Source organism: Canis lupus, chromosome X, assembly GCF_011100685.1.
Source record: "Canis lupus familiaris isolate Mischka breed German Shepherd chromosome X, alternate assembly UU_Cfam_GSD_1.0, whole genome shotgun sequence".
NCBI classification, from domain to species: domain Eukaryota; kingdom Metazoa; phylum Chordata; class Mammalia; order Carnivora; family Canidae; genus Canis; species Canis lupus.
The window spans coordinates 125,708-147,046 of NC_049260.1; the positions used below are offsets into that span (position 1 = coordinate 125,708).

A 21,339-nucleotide genomic window follows, 5' to 3' on the forward strand; every position below is an offset into this window, starting at 1 on the left:
ACCCCCAGGAGCTCACCCGCTGACCTCTGTGCAGATCCCACGACCCCTGCACGGCCACGCAGCCTGACCCTCAGGAGCTCACCCGCTGACCTCTGTGTAGAACCCACAACCCCTCCATTGCCCCGTGGCGTGACCGGGAGTCCCCGGAGCCTAGGCGGCCCTGAGCAACACCTTCAATGCACGAGAGCCACACTCCCCACTGAAACGTGACCACAAAGCACGGCGCCACAGCACGGTCGTGGCGCCACAGCACAGTCGTGGCGCCACAACAGAAACACACGTGTCTGCACAGGGGCAGGATCCAGTGATCCACGTGCACCCGTGATTCGCTCTTCCCCCGGGGGTGCCAAGACCTCCCCAGAGGGCGTACCCCGACAGCGCCACATACAACCATCTCACAACCTGTGACACGCGTTCTCGTCACAGCTGCAGGCCCTGGACCTGCAGAGAGAGGAGGCTCCACCTCCCCAGCCCTGAAAGGATTCCCAGTAAATGACGCTGAGCACAAGCCACAAGGAAATCCTGGGTGCGACGACGTGCGTCAGCGTGAAAACCTTCCCTGCGCCTGGACGGCAGAATCGTGAACACGGGACACAGGCCCAGCCCATGGGAGTGCTGGCCTCTGGAGCACGGGGAGGACCTGTGCAGGAGCACGCGGGGCAGGGGACGCAGGGGCACGCGGGCAGCTCAGCGCCCAGGGGACACATGCCCTCGCGTGGGGGACTGTGCATGCAACTCACAGCCGCTTCCTGCTGCAGCATCAGCACTGCAGGCTCTGCGGATGGGTATGCGCACAACCCAGGGGGGCCCACACGGGAGCCGTCCACCCCGAGACGGGAAGGGCCGGGCCGGGCCTGTGGGAACCCTCGCGTGCTGCCACAGAGCCCACTCAGGGCCACCCGCACAGCCACCGCGGACATGCACATGGACACCTGGGTCCGGGACGCCGCATTCACGGGGCACGCGTGAGTCCACATGGTGCACGCCCGCAGCAGGACGGACAGCCAGAGTGTGCAGAGTCAGCCCTGCACACCTCGACGCGGACACGCCTGCAGCACGGCGTCCAGGACACACGAGGCCACCGCAGGCCGGTCCCTGGCATGAAATCACACCGCATGAAGGCCTGTGCGCAGCCCCAGGGACAGAGGCTGGGGGAGCCCGGGACCGCGACCCAGGCTGCGCGTCCCTCGCCTCGTCGGGCGGGGCTCCCACGCGGTCCCACGCGGGCTTCGAAGGGCAAGCCACTGGGATGGTGAGCAGCCGAGCTGCGCACTCGTGGGCGCCCACCTTGGCCACGCGGCCCATGTCGTCCATCGTGGCTCTCTCGTGCGGGAACTGGGCGAAGGTGTGCTCGATCTTGGAGATGACGGCGTCCACGTGCAGCGTGTCTGTGGGGCGGCCCCGAGGGAAGTAGAAGGCAGGAATGTTCTGGCTGGCGGCGGGCGGCAGGGGCTGCTCCTTCTTGGCCTGCACCTGGGGACGACACAGACACACGCGCGTCAGAACCTGCCCGGGCTGCTCTCCATGCCCACGCGGAGGGGCCGGGCAGCAGGACATGCACCCGGGACATCCAGACACACGACGGCAAGCAGCCCCTGCGGGGGTCGCGCGCCCACGCTGCCAGCCCCCCACCCCAGCTCCTGCCCCAGGCTGGACCCTGCGGGACGGGGACAGGGACGCTAGGCTGCCCGAGGAGGCGGCGCGGAGGCTCGTGGACAGGGGAGGGCCAGCCCAGGGCTCAGGTGGTCGGTGACGGGCGGCTGCGTGCACCCAGGACAGGGGACCCAGCGTGTGCAGCACAGAGGTCGCCAGACCCGCCCAGCACCCTGACCCGACCCGCGGGAGCCACGCACGCAGCACCCCGCCCGCCCCCTGCTCGCCGCACATAGCGCGGCCCGGGCCGCCCCGTGGTGGCAGCTAAGGTGGCGGCTTCCATGTGCCAGCACCGTCCCGGCCCCGCTGATGACATGTACTGGCCGCCGCTCGGCAGAGCGGACGCAGGGGATGTGCGGTCACCTCGTGAAGCGACAGCCGTCCGCGCGCCGGGTTACGTCAGTAAAATCCCGGATTGGTGTGCTCCTGAACGCGTATGCACTTTCCCAGAAACAGGTCGGTGACACGCGCACGCCAACGCACGGGTGTCCGTCCGTCCACCCCCAGGGACAAACGACAGCTGAGGCTGCCATGGGGGACGGCCACCGGAACCCGCCTGGAGCTGGGGAGGCCTGGGACAGCGAGGCGGGGACGCCCCGGGCTGCGCTCAGAGGCCCTGGCTGCCCCCCTGCCCCGCCCCGGGCTCCCAGCAGTGCTTGGGGGTTTGTCCTGCAGACCCAGCAGGGAACACCGCCCCCCGCCCCAGGTGCCCAGGCCCACAGACCCGAGGCTGATGCTCACCCACAGGGAGGGTCTCAGGGAAGGGGGTAGATGCCCAGGGCACACTGGGATCACGGCTACAGGGGACGGCCCGGCAGCCCCGACCCCGAGGAACAGGGATCCCCACTGTTGGCAGGGGCGCCCAGACACGGACATGCACCCGCCTCACCTGCGCGGGCAGGGCCTGGACCCCAAAGGCGGTCACCCTGACACACGGGGCTTCTGCCCAGCTGCATGACGGCCACAGGCACGGTCCCCGTCCCCTTGATCACAGGTTCCCCTGGACCCCGTGCCCCCCTCCAGTCACAGGTCCCCGCGCTTCCCGTCCCCCGCCCCATGGTCATAGATCCCTGCAGTCTCTGTCCCCCCTCGTGGTCACAAGTCCCCACAGTCCCTGCCCTCAGGTCACAGGTCCCCAAGCTCCCCGTGGCCCCCATGGTCACAGATCCCCGTGGTCCCTGTCCCCTCTAGTCACAATCCCCATGGTCCCCATCCCCTTCCCACCCTGCAGTCCCTATCCCCTCCACAGTCACAGGTCTGGTCACGGTCAGCCATCTGTTCACCCCCTCCGCTCTTCTGCAGAGCCTTCCCCCTGGAGCCATGTGCTCCCGCTCATCAGACCTGGCCTCAGTTCACAGTGGGGGTGGCGGAGGCGCCCACACAGGGGACATAGCTGCATAGCGAGGTGCACAGGGATGGTGAGGGAGACGCCCCCAAATGTGGAGGGGGGAGGGACAGAGAAGGAGGAGGGAGGTAGGAGGTGGGAGGGGACCAGGGGGACACAAAGGGAGAGAAGAAGGCAGGAGGGAAAGGAGAGAGGAGAGAGGAGGGAAGTGCCTGGAGAGGATCAGAAGGCAGGAGGAGGGAGGGGAAGGGAGGGGGAGGCAGGGAGAGGAAGGGGGAGGAAGGAGCAGAGAGGTGCTGGGTGCAGGGTGCAGGGGTGTGGATGGGAGGGGCACAAAGCAGGCTGGAGGAAAGGGGAGCCCAGGGACACAGCTTCCCGTCCCTGCGCTGCACACATGCAGCAGGTCACTGGAGTCCTGGTCAGGTCAGGGGAAGCCTCCCCTCCTCCCCTGCACGGGCACCGCCCCTCCCCCTTCCCCCTGGAGGCTGCTGAGGGAGCAGGGTTCCTGCTCAGGGGCGGATGCTGAGGACCAGGAGCCCAGGAGCTGGGCAGGGGCAGGTGTGCAGGGCCTCTGGCACACTCCGCATGGCCTGCCCCAGACACCCCCACTCCCTCAGTCAGCCCCTCCCACACCAGGCTCAGATCCCGCCTCCACGGCCAACACCCCCCCCACTCCTGCAGGAGGGTCACAGGAGGCCAACAGGTGCTGCGAGCAGGTAACGGCCACACCGGCCGCTCCCAGCCAGACGGCAGCAGGGCTCCGAGCCGCTGGGCCCCACACCCACCCCGAACCACAGAGCAGACTGGGGGCCGAGCCAGGGCAGCTGCGAGGGTCAGGAGAGCTCACCTGTGCAGCGTCCAGGCACAGGTGCCCAGACTAACCCTTGACTCGGGGCCCCACGGGTGCCCAACAGGGTCTTGTTCAAAATGCCCTTGGGACCATCTATACCTTGACGAGAAAGCACGGCCTCAGGCTGCCAACGCTCCAGGGGAGATGGGGGGGCCCTGGGGAATCTCCATCCTGGAGGGGAGGCCTGGAGGCCAGTGGAGTCTGGGTCCTGGAGGGGGACCTGGGAGGCTCATGGAGTCTGGGCCCCGCAAGGGGACCTGGGGGGCCTGTGGATTCTGCGCCCTGCAGGGGGACCTGTGGAGTCTGTGCCCTGGAGGGGGACCTGGGGGGCCCATGGACTCTGTGCCCTGGAGGGGGACCTGGGGGGCCCGTGGACTCTGTGCCCTGGAGGGGGGCCCTGGGGGGCCCGTGGACTCTGCGCCCTGGAGGGGCCCTGGGGGGCCCGTGGACTCTGCGCCCTGGAGGGGGACCTGGGGGGCCTGTGGATTCTGCGCCCTGCAGGGGGACCTGGGGGGCCCGTGGACTCTGCGCCCTGGAGGGGGACCTGGGGGGCCCGTGGACTCTGTGCCCTGGAGGGGGCCCTGGGGGGCCCGTGGACTCTGCGCCCTGGAGGGGCCCTGGGGGGCCCGTGGACTCTGCGCCCTGGAGGGGGCCCTGGGGGGCCCGTGGACTCTGTGCCCTGGAGGGGGCCCTGGGGGGCCCGTGGACTCTGCGCCCTGGAGGGGCCCTGGGGGGCCCGTGGACTCTGCGCCCTGGAGGGGGACCTGGGGGGCCCATGGATTCTGCGCCCTGCAGGGGGACCTGGGGGACCTGTGGAGTCTGTGCCCTGGAGGGAGACCTGGGGGGCCCATGGACTCTGCGCCCTGGAGGGGGACCTGGGGGGCCCGTGGACTCTGCGCCCTGGAGGGGGCCCTGGGGGGCCCGTGGACTCTGCACCCTGGAGGGGGACCGTGACCCAGGCCGTGCATGGAGCATTGTTGCCACGACCGGGGCTGCACACGGAGCCTCGGCGCCCAGGGCAGAAGCGCCACGGGGCAGCCAGCAAGGAGGGAGGCTGGGCTCCGTGTCCGTGTTCCCAGGCCCCAGGTTCCCAGGGCTCGTGTCCACAGGCCCCATAGCCCGACGCATAGCCCCAGGAGCCGGAGCGCAGCCCAGCGAGGCTGCGGGGACGTCCAGGGTTAATCTCGGGGACATAAATAGACCCGGCGGCAGCACAGCTGCAGGACGCACATTCCTGTGGGCCACGGGTGCCGTTGGGAGCCGGCCACCCCAGTCGCCGCCCAGTGGGAGCAGGGCTCGGCTGAGTCCCTGGGCTCCAGAAGGCCACACGCCGCGACGGCGAACCTGCACCGGCAGGTGCGCGCGGAGCAAAGGAGTGGGGCCCGGCTCCCAGGTGCTGCGCCCACCTTCCTGCCGGCCGCCCCCTCTGTGTGAGCCCGTGGGGCACGCCGCCCGGAACTCCCTGATAAAGACGACACGTCCCCTCGCAGAGCTATTTCTGTCCAGCACACTGAGTCACCACGAGGCCGCCGAGCGGGAGCACGGCCGCGGCGTCCAGCACACACACGGCGGGGCTACCCCTATCCATGGGGGCTGCCCACGGGTTCCCATCGAAGCCACCGCGGCCTCTCGGGGTGGACGGCCGCACCTGGCACACACACAGTGCAGGCTGTGGCTTTGCCGGGGGGATCCTGTCTGAACACCGGCCTCCTGTCACAGGGTGAGGGTGGGGACGTCAGAAGGGACCTCACCCCCTCCCGCGGGACAGACACGCAGGAAAAGCCCAGTGACGGTGATGGGCCTGACAGGCCATAGGAGCTGCGCTGGGCAGGGTGCGTGTCAGCTGCAGTGGCCCAGGGCGCACCCCTACCTGGGCCGCGGATGCACAGCTGCTGTTGGGGTGGGCCGGGGGGCCCCGAGGGACACGCAGGTGAGCTTCAGGCACTTTGAGGCCGTGGCGGGGGGGTGGGGGGACAAAGGGTCCCCAGGCACACGTTCTCCTCCCCTCCCATGGGCCGTCCCTGTGACAGGGCACACGTGCCAAGGAGCCTCGCACAGGACGCCCGGGGTGCAGAAACAGGACCCCCGAGCTCAGGCCGCAGTGCAGAGGAGCTGGAATGGCCTCGGCACGGGCCGTGCTCCTGGGGAGGTTCTGGGTGGCCCAGCAGCACACGTGACTTGGGGCGGGACACGGGCTCCCAGGGGCAGGGACCAGGCCAATGTGGCCCCCTGGGGCCTTCGGGACCTCGCTCCAGCTCGGTGCCGCAGGCACAGCACACAGGGAGGGTCTGCTCTCCACCAGGCCGCGCCCACGGGGTGGAAACTGTGCGCAAGGTCTTCCCCCCACCCCCACCCCGGCCGGGGCACCACGGACAGTCAGCCGCCTCCCACACCTCACCCACAGGCAGTCCTGTCCCCTGCTGGCCCTGGCAGCCTGGGTCCAGGGAGCCGACCCACCCCAGCACCGTGACCCCGCTGAGCCTGCAGCCCTGCTCGGGTCCCCACAGCCAGAGCCCAGAGGCCCCGAAGTCACCGGGGGCGGCCGGCTGGACATAGAGGCATGTCAGCTGGGGATGGCGTCACGGGGCCTCCCCTGGCTCTGTGCAGGGCCCATGGTCCCCGTGGAGGACCCTGCAGGGCCAGGACGGGCAGTGACAAGGGGCAGGAGCGGGGACCAAGGCATCGCCCAGGGTGCACAGGCTGCCGCTCCACCTGGGGGAGCCTGGGGAGCACTGCCGGGGGCAGGGGGCGACGGAGCGATTGCTGGCGTTCCAGCTCAGCCAGCGCAGGCGACAGGGCAGCCCTGATCCTGATCCGAGGGCCGGGGTGGAGGCGGGGGTGGGGTTCCCTGACCCAGGGCCCACGGGCTGCAGCATCAGGGAATAAGTGCCCCCAGTGGGTGCCGCAGCCTGAGGACCCGGGACGGCAGGTGTGAGGCGAGCTCGCAGCCCAGACACACGTGGACACACTCCTGATGCCAACGCAGCACAGCCGCTGCGCCCGAGGCTGCTCCGCACCAGCTCCTGCAACACCCGGCCCCACCCCATGTGTCCCCTTTCCATCTCTCCTCTCATCTCCACCCTCACCCCTCCCATCTTTTGTCCCCCTCCCATCCTCAACCCTATCTGTCCCCTCATCCCTCTCCCCATCCTCCCCCTCCCATCTCTCCCCTCTCATCCCCCTCTGCATCCTCCGCCCTCCCGTCTCTTTTGTCCCCTCCCATCCTCCTCCCTCCCCATCTCCCCTCTCATCCACCTCCCCCAACCTCATCTCTCCACATCTCTCCCTTCACCCCCCTTCCCATGCTCACCTTTCCCTGTCTCTCCTCTCATCCCCCTTCCCATCCTCCCCCCTCCCATCTCCCCTCTCATCCCCCTCCCCCATCCTCACCCCTCCCCATCTCTCCCAATCTCATTTCCTGCATCCCAGTTAGCCTCTCTCCTGTGGGGCTGTCAGGCCACTTCCCGAAATCCCACCTTCCCCCATCCTCCCTCATCCCTGCCCTTGCCGCTCCCCCCCGCCCCCTGCAATCCCCTGTATCACCCGCAATCTATGTCCCTCCATCTCTGTCCCACCCACCGTGCCGGTGGCCCCCGATGGCACAAGCATATGCTGAGCTCCGTGCCCAGGGCCGTGTGCACATCCACACCCAGATACCCCGGGGTGGAAGGAAGCCAGGAACCCCCCCACCCCGCTGTTCCTCCCCGAACCGTCCCTACCCCCCCACGAGAAACACCATCTGATTGACCACAGGGCCCTCAGAAAAGAGGCGCTGTGCCCCGTACACCCCGTCCCCCCCCCCCGCCCCCCGCAGGACACGGCTGACTGCTGTCTCCCGCAGGGGAACAGCCTCCTGCTAAAGGAATTCACAGAACTTGTCCCCACAGTGATGCTGGAGATGCCGGTCAGCCTAGGACCACCAGGGCTTCAGGAACCCCAGCCCCAAGGGCAAGGGCAAGTCACTGGCAGGACGGTCAGCCCACCTGCGGCCCAGGCCCAGCGCAAGGCGACACCTGGAAGGTCAGCCCACCCAGCACACCTGGAGGAGCAGCCGCGGGTGTGAGGACTGCACAGGGCCGATCCCCTGATCTTCCCTCCGCCTTAAAGATCCCGAGCAGGCACTGGCGTGGCCAATTGCTCCGGGTTTCCTCACATGGAGGGAGCAGAGCACAGCTCCACCCACCTCCCCACACAACCTCGGGGGGGGCCCCCAAGGCACAAAGGGCCCAGCAGTTCCTGACCCTAAAACTGCAGTCGCAGCGTCAGCCAAGCAGCCCTTCCCCGCCCCGATGCCCCCACAGACAACTGATTCCCCCTCCCAGCCCCGCACAGACCTGGGACTCTGGGGGCTCTTTCCTGAGGCCACATGGGCGCCCAGTCCCCACGTGCCAAGGGAACGCTGGGCTTTCACGTAACAAGTGTCAGTCGGCCCAGACAGAAGGCACTTGGGCAGCAGTGCCCCGCCTCCAGACCTGTGCTGCTGTGCCGCATCCTACCTCCACCCTGTCCTGTCTCCCCCTCCGGCCCTGCGCTCCTGTGCCCCCCACCCAGACCACCCATCCTGTGCCCTGTCCTCCCCCAACCCGTCCACTCTCCCGTCCTGTCCCCCCCACCAAGACCACCCACCCTGTGCCCACCCCATCCACCCCCCATCCTTTGCCCCGTCCAGTCCACCCGATCCTGTCCCCACATACGGCCCCCTGTCCTGTCACCCCCGTGCAAACCTGTGGTCCTGTCCCCGACCGACCCCTGGCACCCGAGCACTAGGGGGCAGGCGGAGGGCGACAGGCCACAGACAAACCCGCCATACAGAGTAACTTGGGAACTCACAGGAAGAGCCAGACTTTTCAATTTCGGGGTCCCCTGAGACTAGCTGACGACACACAGACACGTGCGTAGACACGCACGGACACACGGACGCACACAGACACACGTAGACACAAACATACACAGTCACACACACAAAGCCACGTTTTCCTCCTCTGAGCTCACGGGACGACAAAGTTCACAAGCCAGCGGGTTAGTACAAGCCCCTGACGACGGGCTGCGGGAGCCCCGGGGGGGACACGGCAGGGAGCGGGGGACGCTTCCATGGTTCACGCAGGGAAGAGCCCCGGGGATGACTCCCGAGGACCGCCAGCAGCTGGGGGACAGGCGGTGCAGGCGCGCTACAGGGACGGCGGTCCTCAGGGGCGGCTGAGGACGGGCTGAGGACGGGCGGGGCGGCTGGCCCAAGGCACACCGGCTGCCCGGCTCCCGCTCCGGGGGACGCCCGCACGCCCCGACCACCCCGACCGCAGAGGGCAGGCCCGGGCACGCCAGCCCCCATCCCGGGACGCGGCCCCCCGGCCCCGCCGCCGCACCTGCTGGAAGGCTTTGAGTCTCTTCTTGAAGCGGGACGGCAGCACAAAGTCGCAGCCGCGGGCCAGGGAGGCCAGCTCCTGCCGCAGATCGGGGTCCTGGCGCAGCGACAGCTCCCGGAGCCGCATGTCGGCGCGCACGGGCCTCCGCAGGCCGGTCCAGGCGCTGCGCTCTCGCTCGCGGGGCTGTGCGGGCTCGGGGGGCTCAGGGGGGCCGCGGCGCCCGGCGGGACGGTCCGGGCAGCCGGGCTCAGCGCGCTCCATGCGTGGCCGGCCGGGCGCTCTGGGGGCCGGGCCCGGGCGGCGCGCATTCCACAGGCTGACGCGGGCACATGGCTGCAGGGGGGGGCTCCCGCTCCTCCCCACGGCCGCGGGCGGGAGCCACTGGGCAGGAGGGAGCCGTCGGAGCCGGCTCCTGGGGTGCTCTGACCGCCGCGCTCCCCGCGCCCCTGCCCCTGCCTGCGCCCCTGCTCCTGCCTGCGCCCCACAAGGAGCCCTGTGGGACACGCCTGCTGGCCCCAGGGGCGGGGGCGGGGCGGGGGCGCTGTCCCCGCTGGGAGGTGACCCAGCTAGTCAGCAGAGGCGGCGGAGGGGGGCGGGGCGCTCTCCAGAGCAGCTGCTCCCTCCCTGAAATCCTGCCCGGAACAAAGGGGTCTGCGCCACCACCCGCCCTCTGCACTTAGGGCTGAGGAAATGCAGCACGGGGTCCTCGAGGCCTGCAGGATCCCACCTGGCCTTCCTACAGAGGCAGAGGCAGACCATGTGCCGTAGGGCAGCTTGTGCGGAATATGGGTTGTGTACCTTGGATGACGCGCAGGTAAGCGGGGAGCAGCAAAGGCCACTGGTACAGCGGAGGAGCTACCAGGGAAGGCGACCCAGGTAAGGGAGGGACGCTCACTGCAGGAAGTGACCAGAGGGCCACGGAGCACAGTATGTGAGGTTCAGGACGCAGCAGGGCGCACCCGGTCCAGGTGACGTAGGACGGCCCCTACTAACACGGGCACAATGCAAGCTGATGTAGGCACACAGCACAGGTGGCCCCACGCCGCGGCCGCACAGGGACTGTCCTGACCGCGCACAGACAGCACAGAGTGGACGGAGCAGGGGGCTGGGAACCTAATGTCCCAGGCTCTCCACCTCCCTCGGCACCAGGAAGGAAAGACGCAAGGAGGAGGCCGACCCCCAAAGCCTGCCAGAGGTCCCCCATGTGACCCGAGTGGTTTCAAGGACAGGATCCCAGGTGTGACACAGACACTAAGGCACACCCAGCAGCAAAGGGGAGCAGAACCTCAGCGTCCAGCCATCCCACTGACAGGAACCAACCACCCTGCAGGGCCCAGAACAAGTGCACCTGCAGGGCCCAGAGCCAGCACACCTGCACTCCCCAGAGCTACACACCTGTACTCCCCATAGTGAGCGCCCCTGCAGGGCCCAGAGCAAGCACATCTGCACTCCCCACTGACACACCTGTACTCCCCAGAGTGAGCGCACCTGCAGGGCCCAGAGCAAGTGCACCTGCACACGCCAGAGCAAGCGCACCTGCATACTCTAGAGTGAGCACATCTGCAGGGCCCAGAATGGGCACACCTGCAGGCCCCAGAGTGAGTGCACCTGCATACTCTAGAGTGAGCACACCTGCAGGGTCCAGAGTGAGTGCACCTGCACACCCCAGAGTGAGCGCACCTGCCCTCTCCAGAGCAAGTGCACCTGCACGCTCACAATGAGCGCACCTGCAGGGTCCACAGTGAGCACACCTGTACTCCCTACAGCGAGCACACCTGTAGAGCCCTGAGAAAGGACACGTGTAGAGCCCTGAGCAAGCACACCTGCAGGGCCCAGAGGGAGCCCACCTGCGCGGCCCAGATTAAGGCCTGCCATGTACTAGACAGAAACACTTGAGTACCTAGCCAGTGTTACGTTTGGGGTATGGGCAGCCGAGATGCCCCTCCGTGGACAACACTGTGTCCTCCGGAGAAAGATGGCCCTCTTCTTGTGACGACTCACTCGCTGCAGGCCTCACCCCGCCCCGGACGCCCGTGCCCCAGGACCCCACCCGCAATCTGCTCCCCCTGAGGCTCTTTGGCCGCCAGCGCCTGGGTGGCCACCCAGACGGGAAATGACCCAGGGGGCTGCTGCCCTCTGCAACCCCCCAGAAGATGGCAGCTCTTTACTGGTCCTTGCCCGTCGCCGCCGTCGCATCTCTCCCTTCCTTCCTCTGAGGTCTGTCCAGTGCGCACCGCCTGGCAGGCACAGCAGCCACGTGCACAGGGTTCACGCGGACGGTGCAGTCCAGCACACGGTGTAGGTACTGTTTGAATAAGCGCACTCAGAGACACAGGCGTCCTGAAGACACGCAGGACCCCGGAGCAGCACGAAGCCGCGTTAGCTCCAGCACACGCCGCTTCCTGAACCAGGCCCCCACGGACATGGGCGGGCGTCTCCTTTGCAGACCCTCTAGAGCTGGGCCCCCAGGAAACCGCAGGACTCCAGGGACACCTCATCCGCCTGCACTTGCCATCCCGCCTCCCAGCAGGTGGACTCCCAGCAGGTGGACGTGGCCTCTCTTCCTGCTCCAGGGACAGGGACATCCAGGAAATGCCAGCGGTCACTAAGCACTGGCCCAGAGCACACTGCACCCACCTTCCCTCCATAACAGGCTTCGCTTTCAGGTTTATGGAAATGCAGGGCTCCCATGAGCTCCCCTCCCCCGCCCCGGCCCCGATTATGAACGTCCGGCCCTAGGCTAGGCGGCGCATTAGTGATGAGCGATGAGCTCACGATCCCTGCGAGTCCTGCGAGTCCTTCGGGCTCCTCCTGGTGCTGCCACCTGGGGGCCTGGACCCCCCACAAGGACGCGAGTCTGCAGCTACGGGGCCTAGGGCCGGGAGAGCAGGGGCGCCGCCCCGAGTGCCCTAAGCACCCTCCCTGTTCCTGTTCTAAGTCCTGTTCCGGAGCACGTCCCCCACCCCCACCTCCCCACTGTCTCACCCCAGCAAGTCCATCTCTGCCACTTCTTATAGGTCTTCTAGGATTCACAGGTCTGCCACGACCCCGTCTGAGGCGTCCAGACACTCAGACCTGGGCAGGGCGTGCAAACCGCCAGGTTCCCGGAACACGCGGGTGCTGGGCGACCTGGGCGTGCTGTGTGAGACCACAGGGAGGCTGGTCCACTCAGACCCAGAGGCCACTGGCAGGAAGGCTGCCCGAACACCACGCGACCGGGACAAGGGATCCGGGGATGGCGTGCATCAGACAGGGCCGTGGGGTGTCCTGCCAAGCACGGCCATGCCGGCTGGTTTTGCTGCGTTCCTCTTTCCTGCATACCCCCAACAGGACATGTGACCTGTGCAGCTTGAACACACGGGCAGGGCCTCCCTGCCTCCCCCTTGCAACGTGACCGCAGCCTGTCCCACAAGGACACGGTGGGCTCTTGCGGGGGCCACACATCGCTGCCGCCACGGGAGTGTGTGTGTGAGCCGTGCACGGGGCCGCCCCTCCCTGCTGGTGCAACGCTCCTGGCGTGAACACAGGGCGGGCAGCAGACCGCCACGCAGAGCAGACGCCTGCCCCCCGAGGGGCCCCACATGCCGCCCCAGAGCTGTGAGCTCTGCCCGTTAGGTCCTCAGCATGGGGCGGTCTGTTCACGCCGCGGCGATGGGGCCAGAGCACAGGAGGCCCACGGCAAAGCAAGGCACGCCATGCAAGAGCTTGGGCGCCTGCGTGTGGCCTCACCGGGCCGGATAAAACGCCACCTTCAAATGAAGTCCTCTGGCTTCCCTGCTGCGGATTTCTGCAGCGACCGAGGCGTGCGCGAACCAGGCACCACGGCACGGGGCTCTGTGAGACGTTCCACGGACGGGACTGCTGCACCGGAAACGCTGCTACAAGCCCGAAATCTTATTCCAAATATAAAAAAAGAAAGCTTTTCCTCATTTGTCCACCTGTACGTACGTTTTGGGGTAAGATTATTAGCAACTCAAGAGTTCAGAGGTATATTTATGAGAGTGGGGGGGACATAGGGGCACAGAGGGACAAGCATCCCCGGTCCCTGCCGTCCGATTCACATTTAAAATACTTCTTCCTGAAGAGCAACTGCGAACCTTCTGACGGTCCAGGACGTAGGACGGACCTTACGCAGGATGACCACGTATGAAACATAGCCTGAAACACACCCCAAAACCTAAATGTAAGAGCCCAGCTTGCAAATCTCATAGAAGAAAGAGGAGCAAACCTTTTCGACCCTGAGCGTGGCAAAGACTGTTTAGATCATGCCATGTCCTATTTGGGACACAACAAAAACCCGTGGCAAGTCGCACGTCATCGACGCGTGAAGCTTTCCTGCTTCCGGAGACGTGAGCACGAAGGGAAAGGACGTCACCGAGCAGCAGTGAACGCTGCACTTGCAGCAGCTGTAATGGGTCGCGCAGGGAACCGCAGCACGTCCACGCAAAGCGAGCAAGCCCGCGAAGGACGCAACGCGGGAGGAGGACAGTTCACCGATGACACACACGGCCTCAGCGCACCCCCGGCCAAAACCCTAGGAGCTGCTTGACAGCCGTCCCGTGAGGCGTGCATGGCGTGACCCCGGGGACGCGGACGCCCGCAGTGTGGAGCGGGATGGAAGCTACCACAGGGAGGGCGGGCAGATCCCGTGCGCCCCCCGCGGGACGCCGAAAGGCGCCGCCACCCTGGAGAACAGCGCGCCCGGTTCCCCAGACTTTAAGTGTGTGTTCACCGTCACCCCCAGGAACTGCACTGCAGGCGTCTCCCCAAGAGAAACAAAAACATACGTCAACACTAACACTTAAAAACCAAAGTCCTGGGACACCCGGGGGGCTCATGGGTGGAGCGTCTGCCTTCGGCTCAGGGCGTTGCCCTGGGGTCCCGGGATCGAGTCCCGCAGGGAGCCTGCTTCTCCCTCTGCCTGTGTCTCTGCCTCTCTGTGTCTCTCATGAATAAATAAATAAAGTCTTTAAAAAAAAAAAAAAAACTAAAATCCTCAGCGGGATTCATCATGACAGTGGAAAGCAGCCCAGGACGCAGCGGGCCGCACAGGCCCAAAGGAAGGCACCACCACGGGGTGCCGATGGAACGCAGCTGTTGGCGATCTGCAGGACGCACGGCTGCAGAAGACGAGCCTCACAACAACACTGGCTGCTTGGGGGACACGGTGGTGTGTCAGAGTGAACGGAGCTTGAGCAGGAAAGGGGAAAGCACCGCCTAGGCGACAGCCAGGCCACCTAATGTCTGCGATAGCTGCACCCCGAAGTGGCAGCTGTCCACCTGCCAGGGAGCCGTTCAGGGGCATCGGGGCAGGTGCAGCTGGGGACAGACCCTCCCGTAGGTGACGTCCAGGACAGTACAGCTGCGAGCCGCAGGGCAGGTGAGCCTCTGGGGCATCAGCATCCAGGCCGGCTTCTCTGGAGCTGGGGAGACTGGAGGCCCTGTGAGTCAGCAGGGGCCCCCCGAGAGTCAGAAGTGTCCCCACCTGCCATGGAGCCCCTGCATCCCCCCACCCGCTGTGGGAGCCCCTGAACCCCAGAACGTCCTGAAGGACACTCTGCCCTCCCCAACAGACAGGGTCCCATGCCCCCCTACCATTTGAGGGGGCCCATGCCCTCCCGCCACCTGAGGAGGCCCTCGCACCCCTCCCGAGGGACCGCCATACCCCCCAACGTCGTGAGCAAGTCCTCACACCCCCTACCTCCTTCAGAACACCTGCGTTACAAAGCACGTGCTTCAAGCTTTATACGGAGAACCCTCCCGGCTCCATGTTAGAAGAGACTCCAACCTAAGACCGGAGGAAATACCCGAAGGGAACCTTATCGGCGACCAGAGCGGGTGCAAAGGAAGCTCTACTGCCCAGGCGGTGGCCCTTGGCGTTTCAGGAACGTCAGATCCCACCGCCAACGCTGTGTCTGCTGACGGTGGTCACAGGCGAAGGTATCCTGGGTATCCTGTCCCCTGATGCGTTAGTGTGCCTCTGGGGGAGTCCCCCAGGGACAGTCGGGGCTTCCCCAGGCCCAGGAGCTACAATGCTCTGAGACGTGGTGAGACGAGGCGACGTTAGGGTTACTTATACTCTAACCTGAGTCCTTATCGCTCACCACACAGCACACGGAGGATGAACGAACATGGTAGTTCACCAGGACGTTCCCCATGGGGGGGCAGAAGCAGGCAGGAGGCCCTGGAGGAGTGTGAACTGGCCACTGGTCCAGGTCGCCAGGGACGTTCCCCACTGTGGGGGGGAGGAGTAGGGGGAGGCCCTGCAGGGAGCGTGAACTGGCTGCTGGACCAGACCTCAGCTCTAACATCTGTTTAAAGCACCACTTTGCGTCCTCTAGGAAGGAAAGCCGGGTCCGTGGTCCCTCAAACTGCACCTCGATGTCTCCCGTGGACGAGGTCCCCGGGGTAGGAAGTCCCGCAGACACTCCCGTGCACAGTTAGCTCTGACTGCCCTGGGAAGAACTTCCCTAGAGGCACGTTTAGGGTCATCGTAGCAGGGACATCCTGGTGGGACTGTGGGAGTCAGACGCATGGAGTCCCCCCCATTCAGACTCCGCCTTCTCCACGGGGAGTCAGGCAGGGGGCCGTCCAAGTGTCCCTAGCGTTTATGTAACGTGTCTGCAAACCCATCACGTAATCCGTGTGCGGCGACACTCGCGGGGTGCGTGACGTAACAGGGCCATCGGGCGCTCAGTGGGAGCGTTTGGACAACCCGTGCCTCCGCGTCCTCGCAGCTGGGGAATCACACGGAGCAGGGCTGAGAAGCCGCCGCACAGGGCGCACCTTCCGCCTTCCCGTGTCTGGAGCAGGGTGCTTCTGTCCCTGGGACCTGCCCTCAGACCGTGAGCAGCACCCGACCGTCTCGTCCCGTCTGTGCCTGGGAATCCGGGTCTCCGTTCACACGGCCGCCGCAGCGCGTGGGCGGGGAGCACGGCACTGGGGCCCTGGCATCTGGTCCCTGTGAGAACACCTCGCTGCCCGAGGTTCCCCTGAAACAGTCCGTAAATTCCAAACATGCTAGGACGCGCTTCAGGTCAACGTCACGTCCCAGACAAGAGCCGACGTTGCGGTGAAAACCCCAAAGAGAAAAACCGCGTTCTGCTCCTCGTCAAAACGGCTGCCCTGCTGGTCGCGGGCACTGCCGAGCAGCCCAGGGACCTCCCATGGCCCCGAGGCGGCGGCAGGTCCCAGCAGCCCCTCCCTGGACCTCCCATGGCCCCGAGGCGGCGGCAGGTCCCAGCAGCCCCTCCCTGCCTCCTCCCGCGTCCTGCACCGGCACCCGCCGGGCCTCAGGGTGTCTCAGGGCTGCGGCAGCACACAGGGTGCGTCTCTGCCTTGCGGGGGAGAGCGCAGGGGCAGAGGGAGAGGTGCACAGCCTCTAGCAGAGTCTGTGCTGCGCGTGGAGCCCGACACGGTGCTGGATCTCATGACAGAGACCATGACCCGAGCTGGAAGTGAGACTCGGGTGCTCCGTGGACTGGGCGTGAATCGTGTAGCTCACTAGTGTGCCCCCTCCCCCTCCGGCGCACAGCATCCGCGAGCCCTGGCAGCCAGCCGAGGAAGCATGCACAGCACCCTGGGCCCAGAGCGCTCACCCTGCCCGAGCACCCTGCCCAAGCACCTGCCTGAGCACCCTGCCCCAGCACCCTGGGCCCAGAGCCACACCTGCCTGAGCACCCTGCTGAAGCACCTGCCCAAGCACCCTGCCAGAGCACCCTGCCCAAGCACCCTGGGCCCAGAGCCACACCCTGCCCAAGCACCCTGGGCCCAGAGCCACACCCTGCCCAAGCACCCTGCCCAAACACCTGCCCAAGGACCCTGCCCAAGCATCATGGGCCCAGAGCCACACCCTGCCGGAGCACCCTGCCCGAGCACCCGGCCGAAGCACCCTGCCCTAGCACCCTGGGCCCAGACTTGGGCCCAGACCTGCACCCTGCCCGAGCACCCTGCCCAAGCACCCTGCCCGAGCACTGTGGGCCCAGAGCTGCATCCTGCCCAAGCACTCTGCCCGAGCACCCTGGGCCCAGACCTGCACCCTGCCCAAGCACCCTGCCCAAGTACCTGCCCGAGCACTGTGGGCCCAGAGCCGCACCCTGCCTGAGCACCCTTCCCAAGCACCCTGGGCCCAGAGCACTGTACCTTGCCCAAGCACCCTGCCTGAGCACTGTGGGCGCAGAGCTGCATCCTGTCCAAGCACTCTGCCCGAGCAACCTGGGCCCAGAGCACTGCACCCTGCCCGAGCACTGTGGGACCAGAGCTGCATCCTGCCCAAACACCCTGCCCGAGCCCACGGGCAGGTGGCCACACGCCTCCCAGTCAGACGGCTGCAGGCGGCCCCGCTCATCAGCCAGCCTTCCCGCGGCCCAACCGCTGCAGCCTCTGAGCGAGGCGGGACACGGGACGTCTTCCCAAGTCCCCTTGTTCCCTCCTGCCCAATGTGCTTCCCACTTGACATGAAAAACCTCTCTGTGCTGTGAACACCTGAACTTAACCCGCAGCGCCACACACCTCCGAGCCTGCTTTACAGAAACACGCCCTTCAGGAGGCATCCAGGGCCCGTCCTCATGCAGGGCTGACCTGCCACCTGCAGGCCCCACGGGGTTCACGCGAGGTCACGGGGTCCCAAGGCTCCAGAATGCACCTGTGAGAGCGGAGGAGCCTCCCCGAGACGGGCTTTGGGGTCAGCCCCGAGAAGACCTGCTGAGGACGGATGCCCCCGGCCCTGCGAGAGGCGAGCGCTGGCCTCTCACACGCCCCGCGGCCTCCGGGCGACGAGCGCTTCGGGTGCGACCGCAGACCGCGTGTTGGTCCTGCAGGTCAGGGGGACAGCGACCCGAGCCAGGGCAGGCAGGACGGTCTGGGGCCTGCAGCTGGAAGAGCCTCCCTGGGGGGCGACCCGGGGCATCCACAGCAGGCGGGGTCTGGCGTGGCCTTGAGCCTCCTGCCTGCTCCCTGCAGACACCCCGTGGGCCGCGTCACAACAGGTCCTGGCGCAGCAGTGGGCACCAGCCACACCTGCTCGTGAACTGCTGCGGCCACCGCGGCAGGGCTCTGAAGGGCCACGGAGCCTGGCGGCAGAAATCCACACCTCGTCCGCTGCACCCCTGCCTGTAAGCACCCCGGACCCTTTAGGGACGAGACCACACAGGAGGCAGTTACCTCTAGGCTCCACGCCCGAGCCTCTAGAAGAAACTGCAAAAGCAGGCCCCTGAAGGCCACGACTCCAGCAACCTCAGGAGCCAGACGGCCGCGGGTCGGCTTCAGCGCGCAGGGCCGCCGTGTGGGGACCCACCAGAGCGTGACGCTGGTGCAGTCACAACCCACCCCCCCATGCTACCCTCAGAGGTGCGAGCGGAAGTGCGCATGGACTTACAGCTCTGGTCCCCGTGGATCGACGAGTCCCTCGTGCGTGTGGGCCGCTCCTGGGACTTGAGGCGGCTCCCAGCGGGAGCGCGGTGGACGCGGGGGCCAGGCTGGGCACCCCCAGGCCGTCCAGCACCCCGGGCTTGCAGGCGGGCGCTGCGGGGGCGAGCAGGGCGCCGGGGCTCCTCCCGGGCACCTTGATCCGCTGCAGGCAGTCCCGCAGCAGCGCCTGTGTGCTAGACTCGCTGAGCCAGCGCAGGAACAGCTCGTCCACCTTCATCTTGAGGACCGGCTGCAGGACTTTGCCGGGCGGCATCCTGACGGCCGAGCCGTGCTCCCGGGGAGCCCCTCCTCTGCACCCCGCCGGACACTGCGGGCAGAGTGTGGCCGGAATGGAGCTCGGCCAGGCCGGGGTTGGCCACCAGCGGGAGTCCCGGGTCCCGGGGACGGGCGGGGTGACAGCCGGCCTAGTGACGGTGCTGGGCCTGCAGCCCCGGGCCCTGGGGGCCGAACCCGGAGTTCGGGGTCCCGGGTAGGCAGGGATTGCCAACCTGCAGTTCGGAGTCGTGGGGTCACGCGTGTAGAACCCGGAATTCCCGGTCCCAGGGACCAGGGATTGTGAACCCGGAGTTCGGGGTCACGGGGTCACGGGCTGGGGGCGCGGAGTCCAGAGTTTGGGGACGCCGTGGTCACAGGCCCAGAGATTGGGGTCCCGGGGTCACGAGCCGGGGCGCGGGGTCTCAGGGGTCACGCGCCTAGAATCCGGAATTCTGGGTCCCGGGGTTGCGAGGTCACGGCCGGGTCGCGGGTCCGGAGTGTCAGGCGGCTAGAACCCGGAGTTCGGGGTCGCGGGGTCACGCGCCTAGAACCCGGAGTTCAGGGTCGCGGGGTCGCGGGGTCACGCGCCTAGAACCCGGAGTTCGAGGTCGCGGGGTCGCGGGGTCGCGGGGTCACGGGCCCGATACCGAGGCGAGGCGCGGGGCGCGGGTGGGGACAGAGCCCGGCCCCGGCGGGGGCCCCGGCGGGGGCGCGGGCGGAGGTCCGGGAGGAGGGCGGCGCCCCCGGGAGCGGGAGGGGCGCCGGGCGGGGTCCCGGCGGCGGCGTCCCGGCGGCGGCGCGTCAGGAGCGCGGACAGGCCGGCGCAGCCCCGGCAGCTTCAAAACGGGCGCGCCGGCCGCGCTCCCCAACAAGGTCGCCCACGTCGCGCGTCACCGCAGCGCGTGACGTCATCACGGCGGCCCGGGCCCCGCGCGCTCCCCGGCGTCGGACGCGGCGACCTTGGCCGGGCGCGGTGGGGGCGTGGCTGCAAGCGGGGGGGGGGGGGGGGGGGCCGGGGGGCGCTAGGGCTGGGCGTGGGGGAGGGGCAGCAGCCTGGGGGTGTGAGCATGCGCAGTGCGTGCCCGCCGCGAGGCGCTTGAGGGAGCGGGGCCGGCGGAGGGCCGGGGGCGGGCATGCGCGGTGCGTGCCTAGCGGGAGCGAGCCGGAGGCCCGGCGGGGGCCGGGGCGCGCATGCGCGGTGCGTGCGCGGCGGGAGCGCGCGGACATGCGCAGTGCGTCTCCGCCGACCACGGGGACGAGCGGAGGTCGGGAGCGCGCGCGAGGCCCGTCCTGCAGTTTTGCGGGAAAAGCGCAGCCTCAGCCCGCAGAAGGACCCTGCTTCGCTGAATTTCCTTTATCAAACGGTGTCGGTGCGTCGCGCGCGTGCAACTGTTGAACATTTGCTTTTTAGCAAGAGAACGAGCTCGTGAACAATCGCAATAGTAATAAATGTATCTTGTGGGAGGTGTTATTAGTGACCCCGGTGACCTTTTGCCCCGAGTACCTTATTTCCGTTTATGCTTTGAACAGCGCCGTTACATCATTCACAGCGCACACCTGCACTCTCCTCTTGGCCTCTTCTATTGTGTTTTTTTTGTTTTGTTTTGTTTTGCAAACGGCGTTTCTTTTCTCTGTAGTGTGGTTTTGTAAAAACGTTTTCAGGCTCTGGCCCCCTTTCACGGGGTCGTTTCCAGGCTCTGTGAGCCGGGTTGTACGGAGCCGTGTAGGTGCAGCTAGCTCACTAAGTGTCAGGTGTAAGTCTGCACGTACCACGGTTGCAAACACCATGCGTGTTTCACAACTGCCGAGAACACTGCGTGCACGCCCGCCACGAGAGCGCCACAACATGGGAAGTCTGTGACGTGATTTCTGTTAGCTGGGACGACAGGCTGCTGTGGACGACAGGCTGCTGTGGGAGCTGTCGTCCCCGCAGAGCAATCCGTACCCACGCACGGCGCTCCCGATCACGGACACACATCTCGCAGGGAACAAAGGTGCCTTTCACCCCGGGGCCTTGAGGAGCTGCCACTTGCTGTGGTTTGGCGGGGGAAGGGCCTGCACAGGACGGCTTTGTGCGCCTCGGGGCCTCCCAGGCCGGGGGAGGCCCATGCAGTGTCCTGGGCGGCTGCCAAGCGCCTGGACGGCAGCTCCTCCAGGACAGGAACAGAATGCGCCCTCAGTGAGTGCTGGCCGGGGGGGGGGGGGGGGGGCAGAGAGGTGCCCTAGGGGCCCCAAGCTCCCGCGCCCCAGCCCTGCGCCCGCTTGCGCCAACTCAGGAGCGCAGTCTGCTGCTGACTCGGTTTCCCTAGTGCGTTTCGCTGAGGGACCTGGAGAGGAAGGCACTGAGATGGGTGGAGGACACCGTGGCTGCTGCCTCTGCACACCTGAGCCCGGTCCACTGCGGCCGCAGCCCACCACCGGGCCCCACAGAGCTGGTGCAAGCG

At 67.2% G+C, this 21,339-nt stretch overlaps 1 protein-coding gene across 1 annotated transcript in view; it reads right to left on the reverse strand.

The window, feature by feature from the left end:
• The window catches only part of PPP2R3B (protein phosphatase 2 regulatory subunit B''beta), a 38,854-nt gene extending 19,293 nt beyond the window's left edge, over positions 1-19,561 (reverse strand). Inside the window, exons 1-2 of the mRNA XM_038586702.1 lie at positions 18,588-19,561; positions 1,288-1,473 (exon numbers count right to left, since the gene is read on the reverse strand). Coding sequence (XP_038442630.1) covers positions 1,288-1,473; positions 18,588-18,893 — 492 coding nt within the window. The 5' untranslated portion in view covers positions 18,894-19,561. The remainder of the gene's footprint in view (positions 1-1,287; positions 1,474-18,587) is intronic.
• Between the last annotated feature and the right edge of the window lie 1,778 nt (positions 19,562-21,339).